Here is a 25577-nt window from a genome sequence, read left to right on the forward strand (position 1 = left end):
CAGATCCAAGCCACATCTGTGACCTATACTGCAGTTCATGGCAACGCCAGATCCCTTAACCCACTGAGCGAGGCCAGGAATCAAACCCACATCCTCAAGGATACTAGTCGAGTTCTTAACCCGCTGAGCCACAACAGGAATGCCCGTGTGTGTGTGTGTGTGTGTGTACATGTGTGTACGTGTGTGTGAATATATGTGTGTGTATGTGTGTGAACATATGTGTGTGTACATGTGTGTGTGTGAACATATGTGTGTGTGTACATGTGTGTGTGTGTGTGTGTGTATATATATTTTCTTTTAGAGTTGCACCTACGGCATATGGAGCTTCCCAGGCTAGGGGTTTAATCTGAGCTACAGCTGCCGGCCTTCGCCACAGCTACAGCAACCCAGGATCCGAGCCACATCTTCAATCTACACCACAGCTCAGGGCAATGCCGGATCCTTAACCCACTGAGCGAGGCCAGGGATCAAGCCCGCATCCTCGTGGTTCCTAGTTGGATTCGTTTCCGCTGCGCCATGACGGAAACGAATTACATTCCGCTCCTGTATGTAATTTTATACATTATCTCTACCTACCTATCTATCTAAATTTGAGGTAGTTAGTGTTTATGAATAAAACCAAAGAGCATGGGGAAAGAGGTGCCAGTGTGTCTTTTATTTGATGTGGTCAGAGAGGGCCTTGCTGAGGAGGGAATGTTTAAGCGGTGATCCGTACAAAGGGAGGAAGCCAGGCCTGTGAACAACTAGGGAAGAGTGTTTCTGGCAGAGAGACCATCCAGAATAAAGGCCCTGAGATGTGATGAAATGAGATTGGACAACCAGAGGTGGGACATAGTTACAGCACAAAGGAGATGCAGTTCATCCTCCTCCTGCAAACTGCCACCCCCGCGGCTAGATGGTAATGAACAGGCCAGGAACTAACTTCTGATAGTATTCCAAGCTCCAAGGCCGTAAGATCAGTGTCTTCCTCTCTCCTGTCAGTAGGGAGCCCTGGAGGGATACACATCACCATCCACCCTTCCATCCCCAGGTTAGAAGCATCCCTTCCTGCTGCCCATCATGCTTTGTCCATGAAGCTTCTCTTTCCTTCCCTTTTAAGGCTGCGCCTGGGCATATGGAAGTTCTCTTAGGTCAAAATGGAGTTGCGGTTGTCAGCCTACACCGCGGCCACAGCAATGCGGGATCCAAGCTTCATCTACGACCTACACCACAGCTTAAGCCATTGAGTAAGGCCAGGGATCAAACCCACATCTTCATGGACACTGTGTTGGGTTCTTAACCTGCTGAGCCACAATGGGAACTCCCATGAAGGTTTTCAAAGTTTGCTACTTAGGTGAATTTCAAGGACTGCATCCACCTCTCCTTCCATTCTCCTTTAAGACAGCAACCAGAACAGTACAGACCTAATCGACGTTGACTCTCGAGGCTCCTCAGCCCACCATCTCCTTCCCTCACCTGCTCATAAATATTGAGGGTGACCTGATTTGGGTCTGGCACAAAAAAAGCAGAAATGGCCCTGTGGGTTTGAGCCCATGGATTTGTGGGCTCTTCCCTGTTCTAGAAAAACCTTTATGATACTTGGCGTGGGTTCAGCTATGAGGAAGGAAGGCCCTGCTATATTTTCTTCTAGGTCATTTTGCATCTGAACTTCTTCCCCTGTCGCTTGCTCCACTGGCACCATCTCTTCTCAGATTCTTTCCTTCTAATCTTTATATCCTGCCCTCTTTCTTTTTTTTGGCCACCCCATGGGATATGGAGTTCCCAGGCCAGGGATCAGATCCAAACCACAGTTGCGGCCTATGTGGCAGCTGTGGCAACTCTAGATCCTTTAACCCACTCTGCCGGGCTGGGGATCAAACCTGTGTCCTGGTGCTGCAGAGACACCACCAATTCGCTTGGGCCCCAGTGGGAGCTCCTCTCCTGCCTTCTCTTTATTGCTTCCTCTACAAGGCAGATCTTACCATAGCACACGTTTCAATACCATGATGTGGGAGGGAGGCAAGTATTAAGTAGAGAAATCTAAATCATGAAAGGGATTTCTTCTTTCATAAAGAAATGCAACTTTATTATTTTCAAGTACATACATAGTGTCTCAGACTAATGTCTTACAAAAGGTCGCCAAGTAAAGGCCTTGCAGATGTTTATCTAACAAATACATAAGAACTGATGATAACTAGCCCATGCATTCACTATTTCTAAATGGATAGTCCTAAAGTGCCCAAAAAGTATCATTTAAGAGACTACATATGCCACCCCTAGCAATATTGTTGATACTCTTAATTTACTAAACAAATGCCATTTTTATTGATTGTGTAAAGATAAACTTTTGTTCACGGTCAATAAATCTCAAATGAATCGGGCCCCATGTAAAATGGTTTCCCATTTCGTTTTCCAAGCCCAAGGCAACGACGCATTATTTCAAGGCACTTCTGATAAAGCAGAATTCCAGTGCAATGAAGTAAGAGCCCTTGGGAGGTTGTTTAGGGGCCTGATGTTTGTCTTTTGTGCTTCCTTCCTTTCTCCCTTCGGTCTTCCATTTTCCTTAGGGGTCCCTCTCCCTTGCTTGGTTCATCTAGGTGTCTTGCTACAGGACAGTCCCAACGCCTTCTAAGCCGGGCTTAGAGAATGGGCAGAGCTGCCTGCAGAGCAAGGTGCAGATGGGGAGCGAGCTCTGGAAGGAAAAACATCTTCCTGCAGGAACCTCAGGGGAAGTGGGCACTGTGATCATTATCGGGAAGGGTGTTTGCTTGGGAGGAACAGCCCTGCCCTCTGAGAGGTCAAGGGCAGGTCTCCTAATGCTTTCCTTCTTCTTATTGTTATTATTATTATTTCTGTCTTTTGTGGGCTGCATTTGTGGCATATGGAGGTTCCCAGGCTAGGGGCTGAATTGGAGCTACAGCTGCCGGCCTATGGCACAACCACAGCAACGTGGGATCTCAGCTGCATCTGCGACCTACACCACAGCTCACGGCAACACCGGATCCTTAACCCACTGAGCGAGGCCAGGGATCGAACCCTCATCCTCACGGATACTAGTTGGATTTGTTAACCACTGAGTCATGACGGGAACGCCTCTTTCCCTCTTATTGTCCAGAGCTTCTAACCATGTCCACGACCTAAGCTGATTCTGTATGTTCCTGGAAGAGGGGAAGTTTCTGAGAACTTCTCCATCCCAATTCTAGCTGATGGCCAGGGACCTGCTTTTCCCGGGCTTGCTTGGCAGTGCCTGGGAGTGACACAGGCTCATCTGGAAGGGCGTGAAGCGAGGTTGGGGGGAGTAGGGGATAGGGGAGCGCTGGAAGCATCCCTCTCAGCGCTACCTGGAACTTCTAAGGACACAGTGATCTAAAGGGCAGGTGTGACCAAGAGCGAGTGGTAGAGAAAGCCAAAGTGTCTGTGACACCTGGGCCTCGGGGACCAAAAGACCACAAACCAAGGGGCAGTGGGAAATGCCAGGAGCACGTGGGTACAGCATCGCAGTGAAGCTCCTGGGATGGCTTCCTGGTCCCGCCTCTGTGGCTATTCTGGTGACATGGGAATTTGGTCTGCTGGCAGAGGGCTCTAAAGGGCAGGACACAAAGCTGGAGCCCAGACACCTGTGTCCGACGTCCTGTCATTGACGTCATTTCTCCTTTCCTGTCCCCCTCCTCCGCCACACCCCACCCTCCCACCTGTCCACCCAGCTCTCCTCTGGCGCTTCCTCTCCAGCCAGCTTCCCTTTCTGGCGGCAGGCCCTGGCACTCACCCGGAGGGACTGTTTGTGATTTCCTGGTCACGGGGGGTGGGGTGGGGGGGTGGGGTGGGGGAGTGGCAGGGGACAGAGTTGGGTAGGAAGCAAAGGGGGGGGGTGAAGGTGGGAAGTGGGGTGAGGCTGGAGGGCTAAAGAGACACTGGTGATCTGAGACAGTTGCCCTCCTCCCAGTTTAGACAGGTTCCTGCCATTCCCCTTGATCTGTTCTAGTGGGAGGTGGGCAGGGGGAAGGGACTGGGGAGGGCTGGGGTACCCCTCAATTCCTCAGAGAGGTAGAGTGCAGCAGGGTCTGGGGAGGGGCCCCTGACACGTGGTGTCTAAGCTGATGGCTCTGGGTTAGGCCTCTGAGCAACCACCTCAGGCCGAGTGACCCACTCCCCCAACCCTGCCTGCTGTGTGGCCTCCTTCTCTCTCCCCACGTCTTCTCCCCCACACCTCCAGTACCACCCCAGGGTCTTCCACCCTCCCCAATACTTCCGGGCCACCCCATCTTTCCCGTGCCTGGTTCGTCCTTCCAATGGGCTCAGTAGTATGTCTCCTTCTCCACCCAGCCTGTTAAGAGAGATTAGGGGTGGGGGTTGCAGCGGGAGCTTAAAAGGAGGCCAGAGACAAATGTCCTAGGGGCCTGGGTGGTTAAGGCTAGGCCTAGGGAACAGAAGCCTGAGGAAGGGGCTGAGGAAAGCAGCTACAGCAGGTGAATTGGAAGGGAGGGTTAGTAGGAGTTTGGGGTTAGTAGATGCAAACTGTTCCATTTAGAGTAGATAAGCAATGAGGGCCCATGGCACAGCATGGGGAACTACATCCAATCACTTGTGATAGATCATGATGGAAGGTCATATGAGAAAAAGAATGCATATGACTGGGTCACTTCACTGTACAGCAGAAATGGACAGAACATTGTAAATCAACTATAATAATTAAAAAAAAAAGAATGGGGGAGGGGACACCGGTGAGCAGGGCCCTGGGTTAGGGGAAAGCAGAGACTTCTTTTTAGCACAGGGGAGCGTGGGCACAGCGAGGGCTGGTGGTGAAAATATAAATGCCAACAGGGGCTGTGCAGGTAACAGAGGAGTTTCTAAAGAGGCAGCCGTCCAGGGTTGCTGTGCAGGAATGGGGCCAGGGGATTGATGGCTCCGGTGATTTTTCAGAAGCCAGAAATGTGGATTTTAGGTGAGAGCCTCTAAGTTGTAGATATTGGGCCAGTTAAAAAAAAAAAACCCAAAACTAAAAACCAAACCAAAACAAAAACACATCCGCACTGTTTTGGACAGCCAAACCAAATACTATCCCATGTGCCCTATTTGGCTTGTAGGCCATCCATCTTCAATCTCCGGTAAGTGATCAAAAATCTTTGTTTGGGAAAATAAACACTTGGTGGATGCCTGAGAATCAGGAGACCTGGGTTCTAGCACAGTGGGGCTGCTCCTGGCTTTCTGACCCTACACGAGTGAATTCACCTCTGCCCCTCTCTTTGTCTGTAAAAGTGGAGGTGGGACGAGATGACCTGGGAGGGCCCTTCTGATTCTGATGGTCTGTGATTCCAGGTGGAGGGCGGAGGGCCTCGGAGACCGATAGCGAGTTAGGTGGGACTGGAATCTCAGAGGAAGAGGGTGGGGAGAAGAGGTTTGGCAGAAGCAGGGGTTCCGGGACATGGGGCCGCAGGCTCCCAGGACGCCGAGGGAAAGGAGCAAGGGTCTGCAGTAGGAATGGAGTTGGGGTTTGCAGCCCGGCAGGGTGGCCGGCATTGGTGTGGGGGGGGTGCACTTGGCGGGGGGGGGGGGTGGCGGGGTGAGGCTTGGAGGTGCTTACCCCCAGGATATCGTCGCAGGATCAACTTGCGGACCTCATCGTAGATGAAGATGAGGAGGCTGTAGGGGAAGGCGCAGAACCACCAGGTGACCCTGAAGGAAACGGAAGAGAGAGTCAGGAGCATCAGAGGTTGCTTGGAAGGGACCTGAACTTGGATTCGAGAAGGGCGCCCTTGTAAAGAGACACTCACTTGAGGGGGTACATGCGGAGGGCCACACCCATGCCCGGGCAGTAAGACAGAAAGGCCGCCAGTGCTGTCTCCTCCAGGAGCCCAAAAATCAGAATCTTGTTCCTGGAAAGACAAAGAAAGGAGGGTAGGTCGAGTTTGGAGGGGAGGGCAAGGCGGGGTGGAGATCCAGGGCGACCCCTGGTGATGGAAGGGAAAGAGGAGCGAAGAATCGCCAGGGAAGGGCTATAAACGGTCTTCCCAAGCTTTCTTCAAACACCCTCTTCTCATGCTTAATGTGACCAAAGAAAGATTGTCCCTAAATTTTCTGCTTACTGACTTTACGTCTGTTGTTGTTTATAACACATATATTCATTCATTTAAAGAAATGTTTCCAGAATTCCCTTTGTGGCTCAGCAGGTCATGAACCCACCTAGTATCCATGAGGATGCAGGTTCAATCCCTGGCCTCGCTCGGTGGGTTAAGGATCCGGCATTGCCATGAGCTGTGGTGTAGTTCGCAGACGTGGCTCTGATCCGTGTTGCTATGGCCATGGTGTAGGGCTGGTGGCTACAGCTCCAATTAGACCCCTAGCCTGGGAACTTCCATATGTTGCAAGTGTGACCCTCAAAAGACAAAAAGAAAAAAAAAAAAGAAAAAAAAGAAGAAAAAAAGAAAAAGAAAACAAAGAAAGAAAGAAAAAGAAAAATAGAGAATTGTTTCTTATGTACTGGGTGATACAGCCTGTGCTGGAGATGCTGTGGTCAGTGCAATCTTCCTTCTGGAGACATGAGGCCCACCCTCAGGCAGCTTATTGTCTTGTTATTGTTCCAGGCACGTGGCCTGTGAGAGTGTCTCCCCAGCAAGATACTTTGGAAGTTCCTTTAGTTCAGGACAATGTCCGTCTCCTACCTTCTCTGCGTTTCCCACAACCTCCCTGGTAGTTGGTTGTGAATGTTTAGTAAAGAAGGGAATGTCTGGGAGTTCCCGTTGTGGCTCAGTGGTAATGAACCTGACAAGTATCCATGCAGATGCAGGTTCAATCCCTGGCCTTGCTCAGTGGGCTAAGGATCTGGCATTGCCATGGGCTGTGGGGTGGGTTGCAGACGTGGCTCAATCTCTAGCCTGGGAAACTCCATATGCTGTGGCGTGCAGCTCTAAAAAGCAAAGGGAATTCTGTAAAATACTCAGAAAGTGAAAGCTCACTAGATAAGAAGTGCTGAATCTATATTCACTATATCAGAATTGAAGAGCAGGATAGAGTGAGGCTCTGGCCACAGACAGGTGAGGCCTAGTCTCAGCTCTGCCACTTAGCAACTTCTGGCTGAAAGTATGTTTCTTGACTTCTCTGAGCCTCATGCTCCTTCTCTGGAGGAGATTGTACCTTAATATCCTAGGATTGCTGGGAAGACTATGGGAGATAATAGCTCTGGAACATGGGGAACATTTGGTTGTATTTTATAATCTCATGCACTGCACTTCTTCATGGCTTAAGCCAATGGTTCCCAAACTCTTCATTCACTAAGGATCCTTCTTACTTTTCTTCTATAAAGGCCACATTTTAATTGTTTTTTGCCTCTCCAGCTGCATTTGTTCACAAGTAATGAATACTTCCCCATTTAAAGTTAATTAGAAATAGGGGTTCCCTGGTGGCTCAGCAGGTTAAGGATCCAGCGTTGTTACTGCTGTGGCTCAGGTTGCTGTTCTGGCACAGGTTCGATTCCTGGCCTGGGAACTTCCACATGCTGTGGGTGCAGCCAAAAATAATAATAGGGAGCTCCCGTCATGGTGCAGTGGAAATGAATCCGACTAGGAACCATGAGGTTGCTGGTTCGATCCCTGGCCTCGCTCAATGGGTTGAGGATCCAACGTTGTCGTGAGCTGTGGTGTAGGTTGGAGACACGGCTCAGATCTGGCATTGCTGTGGCTGTGGTGTAGGGTGGCAGCAGCAACAGCTCTGATTAGACCCCTAGCCTGAGAACTTCCATATGCTGCCCCTGTGACTCTAAAAAGACAAAAAAAAAAAAAAAAAAAAGACAATAAAATAAATTAAAATAAAATAAATTAGAAATAGATACAGCTTCCAAATATAACCATGTATTAGCATGGATCACTCTTCTTCATACTGAGGCTTCTGCCTGACGCCTTCTTAGAGGAAGTGCTTGATTTCCATAACACTTTTTGGATGATATGAATAGCATCTCAGAGGATCCTGTGAGTCTGGAGTGCCCAGGGGCAGGGCAGAAGGTGCTGAGGCTGCCTTGAGCCAGGTTATTGTTGGTATTAGTTCTCTTTCTCTGTCCCAGTCTGACTTTGGTTTAGTTTCTTTTCCATTTGCCTCTTGGATGCACAGGATTTAGCCAGTCTGGTTGTTCTCCTCTTGTGTGTTACCCATGCTGCCCTGTATGGTAAGCAGGCCCCACTCTGCACCCAGGGTCTTGGATCCTCACTGCTTTGTCCTCATTAGCGTTTTTAGCTTAGGAATCGCCTTCCTTTGTGCAAAGTTTTTTTTTTTTTTTTTTTTTTTTTTTTTTTGTCTTTTTAGGGCCGCACTCTTGCCATATGGAAGTTCCCAGACTAAGGGCCAAATCGAAGCTGTAGCCACTGGCCTATGCCACAGCTCACAGCAACATGGGATCCTTAACCCACTGAGCGAGGCCAGGGATCGAACCCGCAACCTCATGGTTCCTAGTCGGGTTCAAGACCATTGAGCCACGATGGGAACTCCCGAGCTAACATTTTTATCTAACAGACATTTCTCCTTCCCTCCCTGGGATCCTAAATGCTACCAATTTCACCAGGGTTTTGGCATCATTTTTTGTTTTTTTTGTGTGTGTGTTTTTTGTTTTGTTTTGTTTTGTTTTGGTCTCAAACTAAGAAGTTGTGACAAAACTCATGTGGGAAATTGTGCCCATTGTTCGCAGTAGAAGAAAAGAAAGAGAAAGGGAGCGATACCTTCAGCACTAACTGCCATCCAGGCTGGAATCGCAGACGAATCACTGAGTACCCTCCAGGTGCCAGGTTCTGTGACAGGCGAGCCCCCCCCGTGTAGTAGCCGCGAGCTTGGGCTTTGGGGACAGGGCTGGGTGAACCATTCCCAGCTGGGTGACCTCGGGCACGCCATTTAACCTTTTCTGGGGTCCCTTATCCGTAAAATGAAAATCATATCCACCTCGCAGAGCTATTGTGAGGTTTGATAATGTCTCTGATCAGTAAATCACACTATAAGAGGGCCCTGAACTTGACTCTGGGCAGCTTGCACCACCACCATCACCACAAGACAAGCGCTACAAACTGCAGCTACCTCCTGGGTGGAGCGGAGCACAGGAGACCACGTATTTAGGGCGGGGCCAAAGGTGGGGGTGGGGCCAAGGGTGGGGTCATTAAAGTGCACGACGGAGGGAGGCAGGGAGGAAGAGGGAAGGGAGAAGAGGAAAAGGAAAGAAGATGAAAGGAGACCATAATGAAGGAGATTTTAGGAGCAAAATTAAAACCCATCAGAAATAGTCATGGCCTTTCTTCCTCTCCTTGCATCTACTTCCAACACGGATACGGATATACCGCTGGGCAACTACAACCCTAGCAGATCTAGGTTGGGGGTGAGGTGGGAGTGGGGACGCGCTCTGTGCAGTGGGCGGGGCCGGTGGGCGGCGCTCACTTCATGCCCTGCTGGAAGACTGAGTTGCGGCGGGTCTTGCAGATGATGAGGTCCGCCCACTGCACGACCACGATGCTGGCAAAGAAGGCCGTGTGGCACGTGAACTCCACCACCTTCCGCTGCTCATAGGTCTGAGGGAGGGCGAGCAGAGAGAGGTGAGTTTGTGAGCGGAAAGAGAAGAATCAGAGTGCGGGGTGGCCCAGGGCAGATGTTAAACGCTGGGCCCTGCTCCACCCTTAGCCCCCCCCCCCCCCCCCCCCCGTCCCATTGGCCACAACTGACCACGCCTGGCAGGCGTTCAGCCCCACCCTCTCATAGGCGTACATCCGCACTTACACAGCCCCACTCACCCACTCCTGTCCATAGCTGTCCTCCAGGTCATTCATGGATCGGTCATCCCAATCAAGGCGGATTCCCAGTAGCCGTGAAGGCAGGAAGCCATTCTCTGCCAGGATCACGAAGTAGGTGAAGAAGCCACCCAGTGCCTGGATCATCCCTGTGGGTGGTAGGCAAAGGACAGAGGGCAGGGTCTGGGTCAGAGAAGGGAGCGGGATGGGGCCAGCCCCTATGGGCTGGAGGTAGATATCCCTGACCTTCAGGGAGTTGGCCCCTGTCCTGGAATTTTGCAGGGGGATCATCCCTCCAAAAGCTGGGAGAAGCCTCTTCTTGGGGTTCCCTCCTCAGCCCAGGGCGTGGCCGCACCGATCTGTCCATAGGCCATGCTGATGAGTCTCTCATTCACCAGCTTGTCAGTCTGCGGGTTCCTCGGCTGCCGTTTCATGATGTCGCTCTCAGCCGCCTCATAGGCCAAGGAGATGGCAGGGACCTGAGGGAGAGGGCGGTGCGGGAGAGGAGAGTGTTTGACGGGAGATGATGGGAGCAGAGGACAATCGGCAGTGAAGAAGTCTTGACACGATTCACTTATTAAGACCTAAGACCTTGTCCCCTTCCAGGCCTTGTGCTCGTCTTCTCTGCCAGCCTCTTGGCCTGCTCACCTAACCCCCAGTGCTCCTCTCCTTCCATCTGCTGCCCATCCCTGCCCACTGTGCCCCCGTGATGGCCTTCCCGCCCTCTCCTCCAACCCCTGGCCTCACCATGTCGGTGCCCAGGTCAATGCAGAGGATGGTCACGGTGCCCAGAGGCAGGGGGATGTTGGCGATGATGAAGAGCAGGAAGGGGGTGATCTCGGGGATGTTGCTGGTCAGGGTGTAGGCGATGGATTTCTTCAGGTTGTCAAAGATCAGGCGGCCTGTGGGGAGGCTCTGAGGGCATCAGGGAGATTAGAAGGACCCTCCCCACCCCTAGCCCCTGAAGCGTGGCCGCCCATCTTTCTGACAGAGGGAGGTTTTGTGTTTGAGGGCAGCAAAAGCAGGCAGTGGATGCCCAACATCCTGAGTCGATCTGTAGTTGGGGCAAAAGGCACGGCATGCAGATGTGCCGACTCAGACCCCTCCTCACCCTCCTCCACGCCCGTGACGATGGAGGCAAAGTTGTCGTCCAGCAGGATCATGTCGGCCGCCTGCTTAGACACGTCAGAGCCGGCAATGCCCATGGCGATGCCGATGTCCGCCTTCTTCAGCGCAGGGGAGTCGTTCACCCCGTCCCCCGTCACCGCCACAATGGCTCCCTGGGAAGAAGGTAGAGCCAGAGCTGGGGGTGCGGCCTCTGCACACACCTTGCCCCACCCCGGCCCCGGCCCCGCCCCCTTGCTCACCTGCCTCTGACAGCCCTCCACGATGATGAGCTTCTGCTGAGGAGACGTCCGGGCAAAGACGATCTCTGTGTGGTTCTTGAGGATTTCATCCAGCTGCTCTGACGTCATGTCCTTCAGGTCAGAGCCGTGCACCACACACGCCTTGGCTTCTCTGGAAGCAGGGGAAGAGTCGGCTGATTCCCCAGAGCCTCCTACGGCCTCTGCGGACTCCCTACTCCCCAGCCACAGCTTTAATCCTCCTCTCCCACCACGCTCAGCGACCCATCTTTCCCATCCTGCTATTGGAGGGTGTGAGGCTCAGCCCTTCCCACGTGGCAGCACCATGGTTGTCAGCACAGTGTGCAAGGCCAGGTGCTACTTCCTTTATACCTGCCTCGCTCCTATAGCAACCTGGCAGCCCAGATGCTACCCTAATTTTGTAGTTGAAAAAATGGAGGCTCCAAAAAGTGAAGTGACATCTCCAAGGTGTCACAGCTGATCAGCGGCCCAGCCTGGCCACATGTCAGGACTAGGGAGCCAGAGGTTAGGACCAGATCCCTACAGGGGATTCTCACATGCCTTGGGGAAGAGGTAGGGCTCCTGCAGAGCCTCACCTGGGGTTGACCTGGCTGACAGGAATGTTGAGCCGGGCAGCAATGTCCTCCACAGTCTCATTGCCCTCTGAAATGATGCCCACGCCTTTGGCAATGGCCTTGGCTGTGATAGGGTGGTCCCCAGTCACCATGATCACCTGGCAGGGAGGGAGGAGAGAAAAGAAGGCAGCATTAAGGTGTTTTTTTTTGTTTTGTTTTGTTTTGTTTTGTTTTTTTTTTTTTTGGTGTCTCTTTAGGGCCGCACCCGCAGCATATGGAGGTTCCCAGGCTAGGGGTTGAATCAGAGCTGTAGCCACCAGCATACACCACAGCCACAGCAATGCCAGACCTGAGCCCGTGTCTGCAACCTACACCACAGTTCATGGCAACGCCAGATCCCTAACCCACTGAGTGAGGCCAGGGCTCGAACCTGCATCCTCATGGATACTAGTCAGATTCCTTTTCCCTGAGCTGCGATGGGAACTCCAAGGTTTTTTGCTCCTTGTATTCCTTTCCCAGAGTCGTAAGAGCTAGACCACTAGATGGTGGGGCCGGTAGATCCCAGCCAAAATAATGGAATTGTGTGTTCGGGGGAGGGGGGAGAGAAGGTGGCTGACAGGACAACAAGTTTTTTTTTTTTTTTTTTTTTTTTGGCTGCCCTCTCCGTGTGCAGAAGTTCCCAGGCCAGAGACTGAACCTGCCCACAGCAGTGACTGGAGCTGCTGCAGTGACAAGGCCAGATCCTTAACCTGACGCACCACCAGGCAACTCCAAGAGACACAAGCTATGTTCAGGAGATCAGAGACAGCTAGCCTGAATGGAGGAAAGCCTCTGCCAGAGTAACAAGTTAGTGAGGGTCCCTTGGAAGGGAAGACTCTAGGATTGTTTAGGAGTTTAGAGTTCATGGGGTACGAGGCTGTCAGAGCTGGAAAGACTCTTAGCAGCTCCTTCATTTCACCAATGGGGAAACAAAGGCTTCAAGAGGACCCAGGATTTGCTCCAGGTCCCAGGGAGCCAGAACAAACCCGGTTTTCTTGGTGCCTAAGGTGATAGCTGCTGGCGTTCTAACTGCCTTCCACCACCTGCTCCTCTGTCTCTGACGTCCCTGTGCCATGTGAGAAAGGCGACTCCTGCCTGAACCATGATGTGGTCCATCGCTGTTGCAGAATGTGTAGAGTTGAATTGGGGGGAGGGTTAGCATCTGAGAAGCTGGTCAAGAGGCTTTTATGAACATAAGGTCAGAGCTGGCTGAGGATAGCATTTGCATGGGGAGGTTTTTGGGGCGCGTCCCATGGATACTGAGAAGGAAGTCCCTACTGCCTTCTCTTCCATCCCTTAAGGCCACAGACACCTCCCAACTGAAAGACAAAAGCATCTTTGAGGTTCCCACCCTACTCGACCCTCTGTAGAATTTGGCACTGCTCCCCACCCCCTCCTTGAAGCCCTGTCCTCCCGTGGCTTTCATGGACCCCTTCATCCCTGGGTCCCCTCCATCCCTTCTCATGCTTTTTCCCACCCTTCCTGGGGTGGCGACCGAGTGGAGTGAGGAGGCGGCTTTGGTGTCAGCTGGTGGACCTAAGGTCAAATATAGACCTTCCCAAGAGCCTTCGCTGAGTCTCAACATGATGGTGACAGCGAGTCCTGCCCTCCGGTCATCATGTAGAGTGAGTGGCATTAGGTGGACATCACTCAGGGTCACCTGTCACTTACCGCCCTCCCATCCTTCACTGACTCCTCTTTTTCTCCTGTCCCTCTTGTTGGTGTGGCTGGGGTTTCATTCCCACTCCTGCTCTTTCCTGAGCAATAGAATCCAGCATTCTAGCATGTCTTTAACTTGTGCTCATGTGCAAATGAGACTGACTGCTCTAGTCCTGGCCCTCTTTCTTGAGTTCTCAACCGTATTCCCACCTACCCTGAAACATCTCCTGCTGGGTGTCACAGATGCTTCCAGCCTCAGGTCAAATCCAACTTGAACGCTCCACCCCCACCATCCTCGCTGAGCCCGAACCTCTGCTCCCCACCTTAGATGCCATCCCTCTGTTCATTCCGTCCCTTTGCCTCCTGGATCCTCCTTGCCTCCCGTATCCACTTTGATCACCGAGTTCTTAAAACATCTCTCAAGCGTAACTACTCCACTCCCTTTGTCGCTGCCCTGGTTCGGATCATCACCTGGCCTGGACTATTGCGATGGCCTCTCCCACTGTCCCCCGAATGCAGTTCTTCAAATCCAGTCCCTCCTCCATCCAGGTAGCCTCTTAACAGCTTGTTCTGCCCTGTGCCACCTGTGGCTGTCTGTGGCTCACAGGATAAAGTCCAAGTCTGGCATTTAGGCAAAGTCCTTCCAGCTGGCCCTGGCCCAGTGTTCCGGTCTCAATCCCCAGGGCTCCTTGGCCACCTCCCACCGCAACCTCCCCCCCACCCGGTACAGTCCAGCCACAGCAGGGTACACACTGTTCCCTGCTCTTGACGTGCCTTCCGCTCCCTCCCTGCCTCACAAAATGCTTTTCACCCTTCGAGGCCCAGATCAAATATCGTGCCCTCTATAAAACATTGTCCAGTTCACCGAGGTGGACTTAACTGCCTCCCTGCCACTTTGAGTTCCTGTGGACATGCTTTCCCCAGCCTCGGTGACAGATCTGATCACGGCAACAGGCTGCCTGGAGAGAAGGGGAGCATGGGCTTTCCGGATGAGTTGGCCGTGCTTCCTAAAGCCAGTCTCCTTCTTACTAGCAGTTTTATTTTGGGAAGGCTGCTTGCCCACTCTGAGTCTCAGCTTGTTTTATTTTTAAATGGGGGTAATGATGCCTACCTTAAGGGACAGTGGTTGGGGGGGTTCAGAACTCATATATATATATATATATATATATATATACACACACACACACATATATACCTTCAAGCCCTCTGGTGTGATGGTTAAGAAATAGCAAATGCCTTGGTTCAAGTCCCAGCTCTACCACTTACGAGCTCTCTGGCCTTGGGCATGTTACTTAGAGCCTCAGGTGGTTCCTTCTATGTAAAAAAGGGAAAAATACTAGTGCTTACCTGTAGGGTTGTTGTGAAGATCAAATGAGATCCTACAGGTCTGGTGTTTACCTGATGCATAGTGCCTGATGCATGTAAAGCCTCACGACACAAGGGGCTCCTTTTATTATTAGCGTGCCTGACCTATAGCAGGTGCTCCACAACCCTAGCTCTTAAAACTGTGCTGTGATTCATGTAAAGGCATTTGTTCCCCCCCCCCCACCGCCCCCGCCGAGAGATCGTGAGCTCCGGGGCCAGGCACTATGTCATGTTCATCTTTGCATCCCCAGTGCAGGAGACAGATTGAGCTGAACTGATTTGCTGGCAGGTGGTGTTGAAAAAGGAGGGACACATGATGGCACCAGAATTGGTAACTGGACCAGTTAAGAGTGCTAAGGAGCTGCATCTTGAGAACAGGAAAATAACCAAGATGGGAGGCATCATTGTTTGTGTGTTGAACTCCAGCACCTTGAACAGGGCTTGGAAGGCATACATATTTGTTGGATGAAGAATGAATGTAGCCCAAAGGAGAGAGCAGTCGTTGAGAGGCAATCGCGGTGGGCCCAGAGAACCTGGAGTGATGTGTTTGGTGGGATGAGGATTGGGGCTGGTCTATGGGGCTATGGGAGATGGAGAGCCTGCTGATCTCATCCCAAACGGCTAGAGGGTGAGCAGCAGCTGGGAAGGGGAGGGCAACCAGATCTCAAGACAGAGGTGCCTGACATCTGAATGGCATGAGCTGTTCCCTGGAGAGAGAGGCTGGGCCTGAGAGACTGGTCACTCTGAGCAAAAGGCACAAGGGTGAGAGTCCAAGGCAGGGGCCAGCTTTCCTTGGGAGATGGATGGCTTCTCTTCTCAGTTAGTGGGATGGAGGAGACCTGTGGCCCAGGTCTCCTCAGGGCAGCAGGCTCTGCAGCCCCTTGACCTTCGGTGTTTGGGAGGAGAGAGGATGGAAGGTTGGAAAGGGAGGTTGGTACCTTGATGCCTGCACTCCGGCACTTGCCCACAGCATCCGGCACGGCAGCCCGTGGAGGGTCAATCATGGACATGAGCCCCACGAAGCAGAGCTTCTCCGTGGGAAAGTTCAGCTCATCTGTGTCGAATTTGAAGCCCCGAGGAAACTTTCCAGAGGGCAGATTCAATTGACAGAAACCTGAAGGGTGCAGAAGGGAGGAGTGAGAGGAGGCAGGTGGTTACCTAGATGTCCCCAGAGCCCCTCATCCCAGGGAACCCTTTCTTAGCCTCGCTCCCTGATTCTGGCCCCTCACCCAGCACACGCTCGCCCAGTCCTCCCAGCTCCAGGTAGGCGTTCTGGAAGGCGTCCTGCATCTCCTTGTCCAGAGGGATCTCTTTGCCCTGCACCAAGATGGAGGAGCACCGGTCCAGGATGCGCTCGGGGGCCCCCTTCATCACCAGCACATGGCTCTGGGGGTTGTCTTCTCGCTCGTGGATGGACAGCTGGAGAGAGGACGGGAAGTTACAGAGGGGGCCACACTTGTCTTGGTAGGTGCCCAGCATGGGGCCTGGGACAGAGCAGAGGCTGGTAAGGAAAACTCCCTTAATAAAGTAACCCCTGATCCATCAACCATTGTCAACACAGGGAGAATCTCCACCTGCGGATGGGTGTTTGGACCTCATAGTCCTAACCCTGTAACCTGAGAGTCACCTTCCCACAGGACATTCATTCACTTAACAAATATTTACTCGGATCAGTTAGGACAGGCACCGTGCTGGGGGCCAGGGGTCATCAGCGCACCCCTTCACCATACTGGCCTCTCGGGGGCTTTACCCCTATGGCTTTTACAGGACGTAGCTGTGTTCTTGGCATTTAACTGATGGCCTCAGGCTAGGAGATACCCTGAGGAAATTTTCCAAGCATGGTTCAACTGAATGGGACAGAAAGGTTGGGGGACTGAGGCCAGAGGATGCTGAACCCCGGGAAGAAGAGTTGAGCAGGTGACAGGTTGTAGTAAAGGGATGAAGATTTGGGAGCTGGAGGGGGAGGTCATTGAAGCCAGACATCTGGTCCCCCACATTGCCCAGGGGGATGAGACGGGGTAAGAAGACGTGATGCTCAGATGCCCCATCTCCTCCTGTGGATTCCCCTTTGACTTTGCGCGCCCCTCACTTCCGTCCCTCCCTCCCTCTTCCCCCGACCCAGCTCCCCAACCAGACCTGATACTTGTTGGTTGAGTTGAAAGGGATCTCTGCCACCTTGGGGTTTCTATCCCTCATCTTCCTCACGGACCCACAGGACAGTTCAATGCACTTGAGCAGAGCTGACTCGGAGGCATCACCGGCTGTATCCCGCTGCCACCAGAGGAGAATTCCATGTCACGGTGGAGAACCAAGGAGGGAGGGCATGATGCCCCTGAGGCAGCCACAGGGTGCGAGAGGGGAAGCTGGGCATCAGCAAAATGGGCAGACTGTGGAGACCCCTGACCCCTACCTTAGACACAGAGATGTTCTCCTGCCCAGCCTTGAAGACAGCACGGTTGCAGAGACCAGCAATCCGGGACAGGGCCGTCCACGTAGGGGATCGTTTGTCAAACGTAGCCCCTGGGAGGAAGGGAGGGAGCCTCTATTGCTTTTGAGGAGCTTGGCCCCCACCTTTAGAGCCCATATCTCGGCCCATCCTCCCTGCCATCCCAGTGCCCTGAACTTCCTCCCATCCCCTCCACCCCTCCAGATGGAGTGCCCAGTCACCAGACTGATCTTCCGTGGTGTCAGCCTCATGGATCTGGTTGTCAAACCACATATGGGCGACGGTCATGCGGTTCTGGGTGAGGGTGCCCGTCTTGTCTGAACAGATGGTGGAGGTGGAGCCCAGCGTCTCCACCGCCTCCAGGTTCTTCACCAGGCAGTTCTTCCGAGCCATGCGCTTGGCCGTCAGGGTCAAACACACCTGGTGAGAGAGAGCAATAAAAAGGGCTCAGCCTGGAGCTAGAGATGCCCATGACCTTACCCCAGACCCTGGCTCTATCCCTTCCTTTGATCCAACTCCACCAACCTTGCGAGGGACCTAGGTTAAGTCCTGAATGTGTTCCATTTTAGACATGCTGAACTGAGGTCATGAGTGTATATTTAGGTGAAACACTCCAGGAGGGAGTGGAAGATATTTGGCCAGCGCTCCAGAGAGGGCCAGAATAGAACAGGGTATAGGTGTGTGAGAGCCATCATCACAGAACAGGCACCAGAGACTGGGGGGCATCAGGGGCGGAGCAGAGCACTGAGGCCTGAGGACCCGTGGGGGTGGGGAGGAGGAGATATTGCAAGGGACGAGGAGAGGAGAACAGGGATGACGTGTCACTGTCATCAACGAAAGAGGGAATGCTATGCGGGTGGACAGCAGTATCCATTTCAGCGGCAGGGTTAAGGATGGGAGCTGAGCAAATGTCACTGGATTTGCTAGTCAGTCACCGGTGACCTTTGAGAGAATCTTTATGGGACGGTTGGCCAGGATGGGCTCCATACTGCAGAGGACGATGACGAGTATAAGGGGTTTGAGAAAAGGACAAGCTCTGGGAGAGAAACTGAGTGCTAAGGCACAGCCCAACTTGAGATTTTTTTAGACTCAAATTCTGAGCCATGTAGTAAGTGAGAATCAAATAAGCGATGTTTAGGGGCTGGAAGGGAAAAACCTGCAGAGAAGCCATTAGCCTCTATTGCCTTTTTTTTTTTGGCCATCCCATGGCATGTGGAAGTTCCCAGGCCAGGGGTCGAACCCGCACCCCAGCAGTGACAACAGTGGGTCTTCAACTGCGAGGGCACCAGGGAACTCCCAAGCCTCTATTGCTTTTTCGTTGTTGTTTCCTTGCTTTTTAAGGCTGCACCTGAGGCATAAGGACGTTCTCAGGCTAGGGGTTGAATCGGAGCTACAGCTGCCAGTCTACACCGCAGCCACAGCAGCATGGGATCCGAGCTGCATCTGCAACATACACCACAGCTCACAGCAACGTTGGATTTAACCCACTGAGCAAGGCCAGGGATCGAACCTGCATCCTCATGGATGCTCGTCAGATTCATTTCTGCTGAGCCACGACAGGAACTCCGAGCCTCTATTGCTTTTGAGGCAGAGTAGCAAAGCCCTCCCCTGGAGGCCCCTCAGCCTGACCCACTCACCGTGACAGTGGCCAGCAGACCCTCAGGCACATTGGCCACGATGATGCCGATGAGGAAGATAACAGCCTCCAGCCAGCTGTAGCCCAGGATAAGGGACAGCACGAAGAAGGAGACCCCCAGGAACACAGCTACCCCTGTGATCAGCTGGATGAAGTGCTCAATCTCCATGGCTATGGGTGTCCGCCCAACCTCCAGGCCTGAGGCCAGAGTGGCTATGCGGCCCATCACCGTGCGGTCACCGGTGGCAATCACGATGCCTCTGGCAGTGCCTGAAACACAGGAAGGGACACCAGATTGGGTGCCTTGGGGCCCCCAGGAACTGAGGTCCCATCCTCCTTCCAGGGAAAGGAAAAAACCATCGCAGAGTAAACAAGCCAAGGACTCAAGGACTCAGATCTGGGGTGGGGGGTGGGGGGGTCCCTGGCTCTGCTTCCTCACTTGGCTTCCTCTCCCTGCACAGATGGCCGATCCCAGACTCAACACAACAATCATTATTATCTCTTATACTTGGGCCTGGGGAGAAACCTTGCAAATAAACTTGAAGTTCAAACTGAGGAGATTCAGCAAATGAAACAAAAAATACTGCTTGTGGTATTTCGGTAAAATCAATCCTATACTTGTTATCATCCAAAAATATATTATGAATGCAAAGGAAAGCACTTGTGGATTTTCCCTGTTGCCTGAAGTTTTGCTTTCTCGACATTAGGCACGAATCTCTACAGAAGACGCTAGGCAATCGCTAGTCCTTATATAGACACTCCAGGGATCTTCCAGGGAGGAAGTGGGCTAGAGTGGAAAGAGCATGCAGCCGAGTCAGCAACCTTGTTTGAATTCCTACCAGAGATCTTTTTTTGTTTTTGTTTTTTAGAGCCCCACATGGAAGTTCCCATGCCTATACTACAGCCACAGCAACACAGGATCCGAGCTGTGTCTGCGACCTAAACCACAGCTCACGGCAACGCTGGATCCTTAACCCACTGAGCGAGGCCAGAGACTGAACCCACATCCGCACGGATGCTAGTCAGGTTCGTTACCACTGATCCATGATGGTAATGCCCTAGGGATTGTTTCAATAATTAAATTAGACAGTGCAGAAAAAAGACCAGTGCCTGGCACATAGTCAGTGCTCAGCAAATGTTAGTTCCATTCATTTCCTCTCCTCTCTTCAAGACAATTCAGAGTAAGCAATGGACTTTTTTTTTTTTTTGGTTCTTTGTCTTTTGAGGGCCACAGCTGCGGCATATGGAGGTTTCCAGGCTAGGGGGTCTAATCAGAGCTAGAGCAGCCGGCCTACACCACAGCCACAGCAACACCAGACCCGAGCTGCATCTGCGACTAATACCACAGCTCATGGCAACGCCAGATCCTTAACCCACTGAGTGAGGCCAGGGATCAAACCTGCAACCTCATGGTTCCCAGTTGGATTTGTTTCTGCTGCGCCACGACAGGAACTCCAGCAATGGACATATTTTACTAGGCATGGTCAGTTTTTTTTTTTTTAAACAATTGCGAGAAATGGAGAGCAGATTTCAGAATCTCAGTACATTAACTATTTAGGAAACAATGTGTGGTGATTTTCACTGTGATTCCAACTTGCTGAAAGAATCGAAAAGCCCAGAGAAACATAATACACTCAAGAGAAATGAGAAACAGGAAGGGAAAGGTGTGTGGGGGGATGTGGGTACAAGGCCTTCCTTGACCCACTCTCTGAGGCCGGGGTTCTCCCCAGGCTCTTCCTCCCCCCAGCTCTTGCCCCCACCCCCTCTGAGGCAGCCCCGACTCTGCTCACTGGCATGACCACAGAGGGCAGGGGTTCCGGTGGTGCTTGGACTCCTGCCACTAAGTGGCAGCAGGTACAGGATTGCTTATGGGCCTTTGGCCATCTCGAGAACCCAGAGCAGAAATGGGGCAAACTGGGCAGCCTGTGCAGGATGAGCAGTTTCTTTTGCTGGAGCACAGGCCCAATGTGGCCCCAAGAAAGGCTCCAGGGTTCCGCTGGACTGAAAGCTTTCATGCCCCTTCCCCAGCCCAGGCCCCAGTCAATGCAAGGCTCAGAGAATGAAGCAGCTGGTCCCAGAACCAGCAGAGACAGAAACCATCAGTCACACCAGAGACTCCTAGGAGTCAGGCTGTTTGGATGTGTGTGTGTGTGTGTGTGTGTGTGTGTGTGTGTGTGTGTGTGTGTGTGTGTGTGTAGGGGTCTTGACCTGACAACTGAAGGCTTGGGAATCCTCTCCATCCTGGGTGGACAGACAGAGCTCTTCCTGCAGGGAGGTAACTTTTCCCTGGAGTCATTCGTGGCAGCCTGGCTACTCAGGGCTCCCTGACCCTTTGGTTCCTTCCTCCATGGCTGGGCTGCTAACAGGGAAGAACAACCACAGCCCCCCGTCCTGCCTGGGAACCCAGGATGCAGGCTCCTCCTTCTGCTGGTGCTGGGAGAATAGGCTTCCCAGCGGGCCAGCCTCTCACCTTCCACACAGTTGGTAGAGAAGAAACAGATATTGCGGGTCTCCAGCGGGTTCTCGTGGGTGAACTCGGGGGAGCGGGTCTGAGGCTCTGACTCGCCTGTCAGTGATGAGTTATCCACCTGAGGAGGAAGAGGGTGGGGAGCCATCAGATGGGCAGACACACTCGGGCGCATGCAGCTGCCTCCGGTCTCCAGCCGCAAATCTCCATGACACGAGAGACAAAATCGCACTTGCCCTCATCACATATTTATCGCATTACTCAGCTATTGTCCCTGCTCTGGTTTGGAATCTGGGCTCTCACTGACTTCTTCTATGACCTTGGCCTTATTACTTAAACAACAGTGCCTCCCTTTACTCATCTGTAAAATGGGAAAGGTAAGCAGAATCTCCGCCTGGCACAAGTACAGGGGGGGCGCCACCAACGCAGTAGCCTATGAAAATGGCACCGTCTAGGGTTGTGTGCGTGGCACAACTTGTGTGGCCAGAGGCAACAGCCCTGTGTGACTATACCGTTCTTGCAGAGTTCAATTTGATGGAATATGTAAATGTATATAAACCATCTGACATGTGATTCTACTCAGCAATTGCTATCAAGTGGATATCAGAGGAAGCCCTAGGGAGCAGAGCATTCATAGCAGACAGATACAAGAGGACAAGGCACAGACACTGTATGGGGGACAAAGTGTGGCTGGGCAGTGCAGGGCAGGTGTGGACACTGGGACCTGGGTCTCTCAAACTTTAAACCTCTAGCTGGCCTCTCTCAGCTTTATGCAGTTTTTTTTGTTGTTGTTGTTGTTTCGCTTTTTTAGGGCCACACATGTGGCAAACAGAAGTTCCCAGGCTAGAGATCGAGTCAGAGCTGCATCCACCAGCCTACGCCACAGCCACAGCAATGCCAGGTCTGAGCTACATCTATGACCTACACCACAGCTCACGGCAAGACTGGATACCTAACCCATTGAGCAAGGCCAGGGATCCAACCCGCATCCTCATGGATACTAGTTGGGTTATTAACGGCTGAGCCACAACGGGACCTCCTATGCAGTTTGTTTTTAGACTCAGCCAGATGCTCTGGCGCAGCCCCCTCACCTTACAGCCATGAGAGGAGATGATCCGGAGGTCGGCCGGCACGCGGTCTCCACCTTTGACCTCCACCAGGTCTCCCACCACCACCTCCTCTGCGTTGATCTGCATCTTCTCTCCTTCCCGCACCACGAGGGCTTGCTGTGGGGAGACCCCGGGCACCTCCTGAAGGGCTCCCCTCTACCCCCATCTTCCTCTTTTGCTGGCCTCCCACCTCGCCTCTGACCCCACCAAGGAGAAGGACAAACCTCGCGCCCTTAGCAACAAAATAGGTCTTGGCATGGAGAGCTGGAGTGTCTTTTCTGCCCAAGCCTCCATCTCAGAGCAGGAGGAGTAGAGAAGAGATGAGCGGGCTTCTCCCAGAAACCTTGTGCCCCAGCCCAGAGCCCCGCCAGCCCTCTACCTGAGGCACCATGTTCTTGAAAGAATCCATGATCTTGGAGCTCTTGGCTTCCTGGTAGTAGGAGAAGCAGCCCGTGACAATGACCACAGCTGCCAGCACCACACCCAGGTAGAGCTGGTAAGGAGACAAGATTACTTTTGTCTTTTTAAGGCCACACCTGTGGCATATGGAAGGCTCCCTGGCTAGGGGTCTAATCCGAGCTATAGCTGCCAGCCTACGCCACAGCCACAGCATCTCAGGATCCAAGTGATGTCTGCAATGTACACCACAGCTCATGGCCACACTAGATCCTTAACCCAGTGAGTGAAGCCAGGGATGGAACTGCATCCTTATGGATACTAGTTGGGATTGTTACCATGGAGCCACAATGGGAGCTCCCAGGAGACAAGATTTGAAGGACCTGCTCTTTCCCCAACCCTGGAGAGGCAGTTTCCACCCAGGATGAGCATTCAGTGTCACCTTTGTCTCCGCCTGGGAGTGAGAATGGTGGCAGAATGTCCTTCTTTCCAACCTCCCCCTCAGTCTTCTAATCCTGAGTTTCCCAAGACTGGACGGGAGGGGAAAATCATAGGGCATTCCCAGGACAAGGACTTCTCTGGGGTAAAGACTTAGGGATGCAGGCAGGCCCACTTAAGGATGAAGCAACAGGGAGGGGCCGTTTCAGTCTTAAATGGCTGTGTGTGTGTGTGTGTATGTGTGTGTGTGTGTGTGTGTGTGTGTGTGTGTGTGTGTTGGAGGGGGCTGTTTGTAGCTGTGTATGGAAGCCTCACCTCTTTCCAGCCTAAAGAGCAGAGGGGCTGTGGGACGGTACATGAGGGTCTTGCTCCCTGCCCCCCACCCACTGCACTGGAGTTTCAGGACTGGAGGACAGAGTCCTGGACTGGTCCAAGGTCAGATGGGCCGGCTTACGTTGTCATTGGATGGTTCATCCTCCATGGCAGCCTGGATGCCATAGGCCAGGAAGCAGAGGATGGCCCCGATCCACAGCAGGATGGAGAAACCCCCGAAAAGCTGGCGACAGAACTTGACCCACTCCGGGGTTGTTGGGGGCGGGGTGAGGGCGTTGGGCCCATCCCGAGCCAGAATGTCCTGGGCCCTCTGGTTGGTGAGGCCCTGAGGGAGGCAAGGAGAGGGCTGGGAGCTCGCCTCCGGAAACCAGCCGGCCCTTCACCACTTCCCACCAGCTCCTGGGCAGTGGAGTAATGTCCAGGTGGAGAGAAAAGTCCACCTGGTGGGAAGGCGTGGGGGGACCATTGCGAGAGGCCACGTGGAGGAGGGGGCATTTGCAATGGGTGTTGGAGGCCTTGGAGGCTGAGGAGGGTAAGAATAAGCCTGGATGAGGCTCCCTGGAAAGACATCTTGGTTGGTTCCCATCCCCGCCCCATCTCTCTTCCTTCGGATTCCCCACTTCACCAAGGATTCAAGGAGAGTCCTACAGTATATTTTTTCTTTTTCTTTTCTTTCTCTATTTTTTTTTTTTTTTTAGGACTGCACCCGCAGCATATGGAAGTTTCCAGGCTAGAGGTCGATTGGGAGCTGCAGCTGCCAGCCGATGTCAGAGCCACAGCCACAGCCACAGCAACGCCAGATCCCTGCTGCATCTGCGACCCACAGCACAGCTTGAGGCAAGAGTCCTACATTATTGATCATCAATGTCACACAGCTTTGCGAACCACCCATCACTTTCCCCAGAGAGCTTCTCCTGGCCTTGCCCCCGGCCCCAGGCTGGCTCAGATGCCCTCTCTGGGTCCCACTGTGTCCTGTGCATCATTCTAGAGCTGCACTCTCCATAAGGCATTGGAATTCCACATTTGCCTTCCTTTCTGCTGCTGGACTATGAGCTCCTTGAAGGTCGAGACTGCTTCTTATTTATCTGTCTACCTGTCCCCTCATTTATTAAGTAAATGTCCACTGAGTGCCTACTACCTGCCAGGCTCTATTGTCAGCACTGGGGATCCAGGGATGGACAAGGCCCTCAAGTCCCTGCCTGAGTCACTGCCTCACTAAATCATAGTGACACAAAAAATAGACAATATTGCCAGATAGTGAAAAGTGCTGTTAAAAAGTTAAGGTAGGAGTTGCCGTCGTGGCTCAGTGGTTAATGAATCCGACTAGGAACCATGAGGTTGCAGGTTCAATCCCTGACCTCACTCGTTGGGTCAAGGATCTGGTGTTGCCATGAGCTGTGGTGTAGGTGGCAGTTCAGATCCTGAGTTGCTGTGGCTGTGGTGTAGGCCCGAGGCTACAGCTCCAATTAGACCCCTAGCCTGGGAACCTCCGTATGCCGAGGGTGTGGCCCTAGAAAAAGACAAAAGACCAAAAAAAAAAAAAAAAAAAAAAGTTAAAAGTAAAAGAACTGGGGCATAGGAATTCTCTTGCAGTTTAGAGTTAAGTATCTGGCATTGTCAATGCAGCAACTGGGGTGGCTGCTACCGAGCGGTTCAATCCCTGACTCGGGACCTTCCACATGTCACAGGTGTGGCCAAAAATAAAAGAATTGGGGCATAGAATTTTCATAAGGGCAATCAGGGAAGGCCTACAGGAGGAGGCATGCACCCACTACATTTTTGATGAGTGATTTTTTTTTACTTTTCAGAATGCTAGGCTTGGCAATCTGACTGTGCCGCCTTTTTTTTTTTTTTTTTTTTTTTTTTTTCTTTTTTTTGGTTACACCCACTGCATATGGAAGTTCCCCAGGCCAGTGAACTGAGCCACTGCAATGACAACACTGGATCCTTATTTATTTATTTATTTATTTTTTAGGGCCGTACCTGTGGCATATGGAAGTTCTCAGGCTAGGGGTCGAT

At 52.4% G+C, this 25577-nt stretch overlaps 1 protein-coding gene across 4 annotated transcripts in view; it reads right to left on the reverse strand.

The window, feature by feature from the left end:
- Positions 1-2036: 2036 nt before the first annotated feature.
- ATP1A2 (ATPase Na+/K+ transporting subunit alpha 2) overlaps positions 2037-25577 on the reverse strand; it is a 29717-nt gene continuing 6176 nt past the window's right edge. The window contains exons 4-24 of one of the 4 annotated variants that reach the window (XR_014842852.1): positions 23680-23883; positions 22771-22884; positions 22374-22508; positions 21286-21403; positions 18817-19085; positions 17401-17599; positions 17144-17253; positions 16870-17004; positions 15963-16152; positions 15672-15847; positions 11692-11828; positions 11099-11249; positions 10843-11011; positions 10479-10633; positions 10087-10210; positions 9735-9880; positions 8682-9515; positions 5751-5852; positions 5561-5652; positions 4253-4303; positions 2037-3561 (exon numbers count right to left, since the gene is read on the reverse strand). Coding sequence is in view for 2 of the 4 variants with exons in the window: in XM_085020888.1 (XP_084877014.1) it covers positions 4275-4303; positions 5561-5652; positions 5751-5852; positions 9385-9515; positions 9735-9880; positions 10087-10210; positions 10479-10633; positions 10843-11011; positions 11099-11249; positions 11692-11828; positions 15672-15847; positions 15963-16152; positions 16870-17004; positions 17144-17253; positions 17401-17599; positions 18817-19085; positions 21286-21403; positions 22374-22508; positions 22771-22884; positions 23680-23883 (2886 nt within the window). In the remaining 2 variants the exon portion in view is untranslated. 4 annotated transcript variants of the gene reach the window in all.

This window comes from Sus scrofa, chromosome 4 (genome assembly GCF_054392235.1).
Source record: "Sus scrofa isolate SSC_HxYL_T2T_F1_AM1 chromosome 4, Sscrofa_HxYL_maternal_Yorkshire_Landrace_v2.0, whole genome shotgun sequence".
Classification (NCBI taxonomy): Eukaryota; Metazoa; Chordata; class Mammalia; order Artiodactyla; family Suidae; genus Sus; species Sus scrofa.